This window comes from Orcinus orca, chromosome 19 (assembly GCF_937001465.1).
Source record: "Orcinus orca chromosome 19, mOrcOrc1.1, whole genome shotgun sequence".
NCBI classification, from domain to species: Eukaryota; Metazoa; Chordata; class Mammalia; order Artiodactyla; family Delphinidae; genus Orcinus; species Orcinus orca.
The window spans coordinates 6,591,653-6,601,383 of NC_064577.1; the positions used below are offsets into that span (position 1 = coordinate 6,591,653).

General features: G+C 53.6%; 1 protein-coding gene across 1 annotated transcript; it reads right to left on the reverse strand.

Annotated features, from left to right (window-relative positions):
* Positions 1–706: 706 nt before the first annotated feature.
* On the reverse strand, positions 707–7,009 carry BHLHA9 (basic helix-loop-helix family member a9). The gene is made up of 2 exons (XM_033422597.2): positions 6,696–7,009; positions 707–2,941 (listed from the first exon to the last, which is right to left on the reverse strand). The coding sequence occupies exon 2, from the start codon at positions 1,968–1,970 to the stop codon at positions 1,296–1,298; it is 675 nt and encodes a 224-aa protein (XP_033278488.1). The 5' UTR covers positions 1,971–2,941; positions 6,696–7,009; the 3' UTR covers positions 707–1,295.
* Positions 7,010–9,731: the final 2,722 nt, after the last annotated feature.

A 9,731-nucleotide genomic window follows, 5' to 3' on the forward strand; every position in this document is an offset into this window, starting at 1 on the left:
GGGACACTTCACTCCTCCCTGGGTGACTATAGGCATCTCTCCAGCTTCTGTGGGGTCCCCCATTCTGAGCTGCATAATTCCCCCCACCCCAAGCTGGCAAGAGCCCAGCGCTCCAAGGAGACCAGAAAGCCCTCAGGCCTCCCCTGGCACACCTGGGTCCTCACCCCAGCAAGCAGCACCTGCAACATCAGCCGGGTCAGCCCAAGTGAGACCGGACACAAGCCCGGAGCGCTCACCTTAGATGCAGAGCAGCTCTCCAGACTTCTCTGGGGGGCTGGCTGTCCCGCCCACTTCCTCAGCAGCTTTGGCCCGAGGCCCACCTTCCTGGATTCCAAGTCTGCGCCTCATCACAGAGGCCCTGGCTGCACTGGCCCACTCTTCCCTGGGAGCTCCATCCACCCAAAGCTTGGGGTACAGGCAGGACTTACCCCCCAATCCTTGGCCCTGGCCTCAGCTTCCTTCCCTGAGACTGGCCCAGACTCCGCCCTCATTGCCACCATCTCTGTGGCTCACTGCAGACAGCAGCTCTGCCGGGGGGCCAGAGAGGAGGCTGACCACATCCTTAGCCTCCCAGTCCCGCCTCCTGTCTCCAGATAATGTCTTCTCCCACAGCGCCCCTCACAATGCTCCGTCACACCTGGGGTCTCACCAGGAACCAGTGTCTTCAAGTACCTACCTGTGGGCCTCACTCAGGCCAGGGCCCAACATTCCAGGGTGAGCCTCCAGGCCTCAAGCCCCTCAGGCCTTCTTGCCACCCTGGGCTACTGGGCCCAATAGAGTCCTGGTAGCAGACAGAGACCATAGCTTCTCCTTTTTATTGAGCTACTCCTGATGGCCTCTCCCGGATCACAGACTCGGGGCATCAGCACAGGCAGGGGGAGGGGACCCCACACTGTGCCGTCAGACCACACCAGCTGCCACCCACACTCCCACATACCATCACCCCCCTGTCCAAAAGTCCCCATTCTCCTAACAAACAGCAGGACTTAGAGGCACAGGGATGCAAAAGTCACTTTCCAAGAAGAGTTCATCGAGTCCAAAGGTAAGAACCCAGCAGGATCCTGCTCCTTTTGGAGCTGCCAACCCTGGCTAGGATTGGGGGCGGGGGGGTAAGGGGTGCAGCCCCGGGCTCCAGAGTTCCTTCCCACTGGCAAAGCGCCTCCTTTCCCCCTCTGGCCTCAGCCCATTCAGCTATGCCCAGGATGATTTTATAATCTTCCCTTCTGTAGTCATCAGGTCATTGGCTCCTCCCAGGCCGGCCTTCCTCCAGGCCCGCGGGTGCTCTCGGCGCCGGGTCAGGAGTGCTGGTAGCCCAGCCCGGGGCCCGCTCGCAGGTGGCCCCGCGGCCAGGCAGAGGGAGCCCCGAGACTTCGGCGCCAGCTTCCCGCGGAGGCCTGGGCCACGCCCCGCGCCTCGGCCACCGCCCTGGCCTGTCCCAGGGGCGTGTGCAGGAAGCACGAGGCGCAGCGCGGCGCGAAGGGCCCGGCGGGCAGCGGCGCAGGCTGAGGCGGGCTGGAGCCCGCGTCCGCCGCGTCCCCAGCGCGCGCGGCCTGGCCGTAGCACTCCAGGTGCCCGCAGGGCCAGCGGGGCGCGGGGCTGGCGCGCAGCACGAGGGAGAGCGCCGAGATGCGGTGGATGGCCCTGCGCAGCGTGGCGATCTTGGAGAGCCTCTTGCCGCCCAGGTCGTGCCGCAGCGCGCGGCGCAGCGCGTTGAAGGCCTCGTTGTAGTCCAGGATGCGCTTGCGCTCTCGCACGTTGGCCGCCATGCGCCGCGCTTTCGACCGCACCGGCCGGCTGCGCTTTCTGCTGCCCACCACCTCCTCTGCCTCGCCCAGGTCGCGGGGACTGCTGTTCTCTCTCAGCACCCCAAAATCCCTCCCGGCCTCCAGGCAAGAGCTCCCCAAGTCCTGGGCAGAGCCTTCGTCCCCCTTCAGGCCCCTGAGGCCTGGTCCCGGCGCGCCTCGGTGCATGGCCTTCTCCCGGGCCTTGGCGCCCCGGCTCCGGCTCACAAGCCTGACAGTCCACCTTCCGAGCGTTGACTCCTGCAGTCTGGACACTCCCGGGACAGGCCCTCTGGCTGGGCTTTATGGCACCACGTGGCTCTCCGCCCTCCCCATCCATCCATCTCCCTCCTCCTGCTTTATTACCTGCCTCCAGGTAGGTTGGTGAGGGAGGAACCCAGAGGAAGGAAGCAAGGAAGGGAGGACGCATGCAGATTCTTGTAGGAAGGGATCAGATGGGCAGCCGGGCCACGCCCAGGGCAGTGCTCCAGCCGCGGGGAGAGGTTGCCCTGCTTCACTCCAGGGCCTCTCTGGCGTGCCTGGGTTCCACCTTCTTCCTCCCGACCCCAAAAAGAGTGCCACATTTGGCCTCCGGGCAGGAGAGCTGATAGGTGCACAGAAGGGCCCCAGTTTTGTAGTTGAGTGTGTTTAAAGAACCTTGAAAGTTTTGTCAAGTCCTGTGGGCAACCACGGGGCTGTCACAGAGGAAAGCATGACTGTTCCAGCGGGACCGATAAGGGAGGGGCAGATCAGCTACAGCAGGGCCTGCAGGTGAGATGGACCGGGAACTTCTGGCTTTCTCAGCTCCCAGAGTGAGGCTGGCTGTGATTCTGAGTTTGGATTTTGCTTGGGCCTTAACTCACCTCCTATCTCTCTTTAACTCCCTCTTCCGCAGGCAGAGCTGGGCTGAGTGCTGACTCAGAGGGTGATGGTGATTGTCTGGTGGCCCCCTGGCTCCCCTTGTGGTACCCATCAGGGCCTCTTTTGGAGTCCAGAGTCCTTGAGCAGCTCAAGACACAGCACTGTGGGGAGGTGGAAGGGTAAGCTGGGACGAAGTGAGAGAGTGGCATGGACATATATACACTACCAAACGTAAACTAGAGAGCTAGTGGGAAGCAGCCGCATAGCACAGGGAGATCAGCTCGGTGCTTTGTGTCCACCTAGAGGGGTGGGATAGGGAGGGTGGGAGATGCAAGAGGGAAGAGATATGGGGACATATGTATATGTATAACTGATTCACTTTGTTACAAAGCAGAAACTAACACACCATTGTAAAGCAGTTATACTCCAATAAAGATGTTAAAAACAAACAAAAAAAAGACAGCACTGCCATGTTATGACCTCAGTGAACCCACTCACCACCCCCCACCCCAGGGATTTTTAATTTTACACAGGGTATCAGAAAAAGAATAATGCTTAGTCCTAGAGAAAGACTCCCCCCGCAATGGAATTTCCGGCATCCACAAGTAAGTTGTATGGAGCACCAAGGTCAATATCATTCCCAGCCACAATCCAAATGCCTCCAAAATGCCAAGACTGTGTGATCAGCTGGGATGGATATGGAGTTCACATCCATCTCGCCCAACAGCAGACTAACAACCCCATTACTTCAAACTATGAATTGCTCTATGGAGAAAAAGAATAGGGCCGTTCTTTGGTTTTGTTTTCTGCCTTGCCTGCTAGACTGTAAGCACCCTAAGGACACTGTATTTCTAGGGCTCTAGTCCCCAAATCTGCAATGTCTGTGAAATTTAAAAGTGAATGGAAGCAGCTACAGCTGGATGTTTTCACCTCTCAAGCCGTTTCCCACCGTCCCTAGAAACCACAGACACACAATCATACAGAAATGCAGGCCTCAAGCAGGATTCTACCCTGAGCCTGAGCCTCACAGCAATCCTATAGGGAAGGCTCTATTTTTATAATACCCATTTTACAGACTGGAAACTTGAGACTGAGAGAGTTAAGGAATCTGCCCCAAGTCAGAGGGCTGAGCTGTTGCTGAGCCAGGATTTCAAATCAGGTAGCGTGGCTCCTATTTGAAGACCTAACCCCTAACACAGCACAGAGCTCCTAACCCCTCTGTGCTGGGCCTGCGTTCTGGGCTCAGTGAGCACTTCTCCACCCCCAGTGCGGACAGCCTCCACCGACCACCTGTAGGTAATAGAGGCCTTGCATCTGCCCTTTGAAACCACAGTCATCGAGATAGTCAAATAGTTTCAACTGCGTGTGAAAATAAAAAGCTTGGCTGCTGTAGAGAAGACTGGGAAGGTGGGGGCAGGGGGGAAGGAGGGTCCTCCAAATGGAGACAGACAAGCAGGAAAAATATAGAGAATCTGCGCTGGAAGCTAGGAGCAGTCCGAAGCAGCCCAACTGCCTGCCTCCTGGGACGGAGATTCGCTACCTGGGATTTCCTTGGCTAATTCTAACTCTGTCCCCAGCTGAACTGACGGCTGCTGGACCCCAGGGGGAGCATCAGAGAGCAGAAGTGACAGGCCAGTGCCCACTTGCCAACCTGACCCTCCACTGCAGGTAAGCCAGGGCCCTGTAAGCCAGGAGTAGCCTGAGGGCACTCGGGATCAGCCTGCAGCCACCTGCATGCACGTGTTGGAAAGGCATTAGGCCTCTGCCTGCTGGAGATGTGGATTGAGTTCAGTGGCCTGCAGTGGGTCACCAGCCCTGGCTGCTTGCCAACATTTCCTCTGTGAAGCCAGCCCCGAACCCTCCCCTTCTGTGCTTTACCCCACCTTAGCATGTAGCAGATCATATTATGCTTCTTTTCCCATGTATTTATATGTCTTTTTTTAAAAATTGAAGTGTAGTTGATTTACAGTGTTGTGTTAGGTGTACAGCACAGTGATTCAGATATATATATGTATGTACATGTATGAATATATATATATATAAGAATATATATATTCTTTTCAGATTCTTTTATAGGTTATTACAAAATATTGAGTATAGTTCCCCATGCTATACAGTAGGTCCTTGTTGGTTATCTACATATCGTATTCAATACTTCTATGTTCATGCTGGATCCACATCCAGGTCGCTTCTATGTTCCCAGTACCTAGCACAGTGCCTGGTACATAGTGGATGCAAGGAGATATTTGCTGAATATTGAATAAATGGTGCCATCCCTGATATTAAGATATTCACGAGGGCTTCCCTGGTGGCACAGTGGTTAAGAATCCGCCTGCCAATGCAGGGGACACGGGTTCGAGCCCTGGTCCGGGAAGATCCCACATGCCACGGAGCAACTAAGCCCGTGTGTCACAACTACTGAGTCTGTGCTCTAGAGCCCACGAGCCACAACTACTGAGCCCGTGCCCCACAGCTACTGAAGCCCACCCTCCTAGAGTCTGTGCTCTGCAACAAGAGAAGCCACCACAGTGAGAAGCCCGCGCACCGCAATGAAGAGTAGCCCCTGTTTGCCACTGCTAGAGAAAGCCCGCGTGCAGCAACAAAGACCCAACGCAGCCAAAAAAAAAAAAAGAAAAAAAGATATTCACGAAACTCTGGAAACTCCTCACTGGTCTGATCAAACAAGCTCTATATTCAAATCTGGTAAACAGTTATTGAACATGTACTAAATACCAGGCCCAGTGCTATAGGCTGTCACGTGTGTTGACAGCCATGAACACGTATATTAAGTATATAGAAGCTCCATGGGACTTCCCTGGCAGTCCAGTGGTTAGGACTCCGCGCTTCCACTGCAGGGGGCATGGGTTCAATCCCTGGTCAGGGAACTAAAATCCCACATGCCATGCGGTGTAGCCAAAAAAAAAAAAAAGTATATAGCTCCATATTAAAATAGAAGGAAGTAAACCTTGCAGCCAAAAAGAAATGCCATAGAATTCCCCACCCCACCCCCAGTCACCTGGGGGGAATTTGATAATTGCCAAAGCTGTATTCACCCATGTGGTTGTAGTGGCAGCAGCAGTACATTACAACTTCTCAGACCCCACCGCAGATCTACTGAATTCAAACTTCTGAGTTAAGAGCAAAGTGGTTCAGATGTTCAGAAATATATATTTGTTCTTCCAGAATCTAGCCCAATCTAAATTTCACCTTGCTTAAGAATGTTCAGGATTGCACACATAATGGCTTATTTAAGGTTAATTTAAGTCTTAGTCAAAGATAATTCTGAGTACACACAATCTTCTTCTTGCACATTAACTTGAGAACGTGCCCACCTATACTTGGACGGAGGAAAAAATACTCACGGCAATAGACAACTCTGGGGCTCAAATGTAACAACATAGTCGTAGAATATCAGCAAGGAAAGAAAACGAGGTTGAACCACAGATTTCTCTGCTGGCCCCCGACCATGAACCCTCAAATCGATATGAAAAGGAGGTCAGTGAAAGTAAAGACAATGTCCCGAGGGCACAAGTTCCCCGATGCCGGGAGCAGGCCTGCCGTCCCATCCCTTCCCTAAAACAATTCTGGCTTTTCCTTCCCGCGTGTCCTACTTCTCCAGGCCGCCTCCTCCGCCCTTCCCCGCACACGTCAGGAAATGACCCTCGGCTCCAAGTTAATAATTCTGAGGCCACACACTCCTGACAAATGGCCGGGGCTCCCAGAGAGAAGCGCCCCCGCCCCACTCGGCCCCCTTCCCACGAATCCCTGGAATCCGAGGGGACCCGTGTGATCCCCGGCTGCGACCCCCGGGGCGTGCAGCTCGCGGGGGCCTCGAGCGGGGTTGGGCCGACTTCAAAGGCCGGCGGCGGGGCAGGCATTTCCGCGGCATCTGCAGCGGCGGCCCGTCCCTCCCGCCGCGCGGCTGGAATCCGCCCCCGCGGGGAGCGCCACTTCTCCCGGCCGGGCCGCCAGGAGGCGGGCGCAGGGAGGAGGGGCCGCGCTCGTGATTTAGGGCCGGGAGATTCCGCTGACGGCCGCGAAGGTACCTATTACCTCTCGGCGGGGCTTGGATTTCAGAAATTCCTGCTCTTCCCCGGGAAGTTCCGGCGTCGCTCCCCCGAGGGAAGACAGAACTCCCACCTTGGAGAGAAAGCCGGGATCCAGGGACGGGCCTTCCGGAGAAACCGAGTCCAGGGCGTCCTGAGAACCCCGTCATCTCCGGAGAGCTGGCCTCCAGAAAGGCCCACAGCCTCCCTTCTCTCCCAGACCGGGATCCTCAGCGTTCAACTTAGAGAGAAACTTGGCGTGGGGGAAATGTGGAATCTGGCAGTTCTGGGCTCAGTTTCAGGCTCTGTGCCTTCATTCAACAAAAATGTGATGACTGCTTCCTGTTCTAGTTACTGGTGCAGAGTAGTGAATTAAACAGGCAAAAAGCTGGCCTCACGGAAGTCATATCAAGTGCAGAGAGCAAATAATAAGGAAAATAAGTAATTTATGTAGTAAATAAGTACTATTAGAATATATTAGAAAGTGATAAATGGTACAGAAAAGATAAAATCAGAAAAGATAGAAAGTGGAGAATGTGGGGGTGGGAGGGGTCAGGGAAAGCCCACCTGAGAAGGTGACATCTGAGTAAGGACTTGAATGAGACAAGGTATTTTTGTGGCTATCTTGAGGAAGAGCTTCCAGGCAGCAGGAACAGCATGTGCAAAGGCCCTGAGGCAGGAGCGTGTCTAAAAGTTCCAGGGGCAGCAAGGTGGCCAGTGGGGCTGGGGCGGAGCAAGAGGTGAGCTCCAGCTGGTGACATGGTTGCACAGTCTACTGCAATATCTTGAACTTTTACTTGGCAAGAGATGGGAAGCCATTAAATAATTCCATCCCCTCACTTCATGAGTCTTAAATACAAAAGAAAACCCATTAGCTTTCTCTTTCTCTGACTGCTGGATGAGTATTCCATAAGCCATCATAGTATGATGAGGAAAATACAGTAAATTGGCCAAACCATGATATGAGAAAGCAGGGGGTGATGGGAGATGAAGCTGGGGGTTTACTAGGCATCATGCCCAAAAGCTTGGATTTCATCCTGTAGATAACTGGGTACCACAAAAGGATATTAAGTTAAGGAATGACACAGTCATGTTTGGATGGTAGCTAGAGCTCCTTCGAACAGTGTGGAGAAGGGATCTAAGGCAGACTCCAGTTAAGATACTGTAAAGATCCAGGTGAGAGCGGAGTGCCCTGAGTTATGCAGGTGGTTGGGAGAGAGGTGGGCTGGAGTCCACACCTGTGTGGAAAGTAGAACTGGCACATGGCGGTGGCCAGCTGGAGGTAGCAGATGATGAAAAGGAAAGTGTTACCATCTCCATATCCTCCTTCAAGAATCTGAGGCCTGAGATTTCTGGGCAGCCCCTAGTGATGGGCTCTCTGAAATGCAGAGTCCTACTCTGGATGTGGGAGGAGGCTCAGGAAGGACAGAGAGTTGATGGCCTTCTGGTCACTTCTTCCCAGGGGCTGGGAGACCTGGGGCACGTGGGGCTTGCAGTGAATGTTTTTTTGTTGTCGTTGTTTGCTCTGCAGCATTTTAATTGTCTGTCTAGGGGAGGGACGCCTCCATGGTGGGGCTCTGGGTGGGAGAGACTCCTGGCAGCTAGGACAGACAGGAGTCTAGGTACTTGACTCCTTGAATTGAATACAGAGCAGGTGTCCCAGAGAAACAGGCTCTTGGGGAGAAATTGCCTGTACTGGGCCAGTAGCTTCCAGTGTCCTGTGGGGGCATCCTCAGGAGCTTCCTGGCTGGGCTGTGGTTCCAGCCACCCAGTTTCCTATAATTCTAATGAGTTTCCCAAGCTTAATCCCATTCAATTTTCTACTGATCCTGTGAGCTATCTCAGAGCTGCCCAGCAACTTCCTCTTCCTCTTAAGTGAACCAAGTTGGGTTTTGTTGTTTATGACCCAAATCCAGACAATCTAGAGCAGAGAGGAAGTAACTGCCCTGTTGCTGCTCTTACTCCCAAATCAGTCCCTGTACCTACCCTACCATTTACCAGCTTTGAGACCTGGGGCAGGTAACTTAACCTCTCTGAGCCTCAGTTTCCTCAGCTCTAAAATGGATTGGTAACTGCCTCACAACTGGAAGGCCCTTGGTGCAATGCCTGGCAAACTTCATAATATTTAGTTATTGTGTTATTTTTATCCTGTTTCTGGCAGACTTACTCAGCATCCCAGGGGTACTTTCTTCCAAGCTTATGTAATATCCCTTTCCCCTGCCCCTACTCCCAGCCCACAAAGTAACATCGCTCAGTCAGGCATCTCCTGACTGCTTGCTCCCTCTTGGTCTAAAGCTAGACTATTTCTTGGACCTTCCCCTACACTCACCTCTGCTGTGCCTATAACAGTGAACAACAAAGTGGATGTTTGGGCTCTGGAATAAGACCATCATTTATTAACTGTATAACCTTGGGTAAAATGCTTAATTAACCTCTCTGAGCCTCAGTTTCCTTATCTGTGAAATGGGGATATGCAATAATACTGCTTCATCAGACTAGTTGCAAGGATTAAATAAAACAGCATGCTATGCTCTCATAAGAGGTCCTGGCTCCTCTGAGGTGCTCTAACTTTCTCATCCTCCTGCGGCTCTGCTCCCTTCCCCAGGCAGCCTGGCACTGCAGCTATAAATCATCCAGAAGCCAAGAGCACCCTCCTCCCTCCCACCCCGGTACCAAACTCCTCATCACCTCCACCCACTAATGACCTGGTGATTGGCTTCTCATTAAAGCAATGACAAAGAGGCCTCTGTGCTTTTAGCTGGGGTCTAATCAGCCATAGATCTGCCCCAGGGTCAGTCAGGGGTGAAGGAGGAATTCTGGTTCCTGGGGCCTGGCTTGGCGTTGATGGGGCCTGTCTCCTGGGAGAGGCAACCACTGGCCTGAACTGGAATTCTCGGGACAGCGTCCTGCTATTGTGGGGAGGAGAAACAGGGCTCCTACTCAGTGCCCAGGAGACTGAGAGCCTTGTGTGGTCTGCCTTCCTGAGATGCAATTTTCTCATCTGTCAAGTGGGAATAATAAATGATAATACCTACCTCGTGGG

Bases quoted from the DNA above. Each gene is read 5' to 3' on its own strand.
- BHLHA9 (XM_033422597.2), bottom strand. From the start codon at position 1,970: ATGCACCGAGGCGCGCCGGGACCAGGCCTCAGGGGCCTGAAGGGGGAC.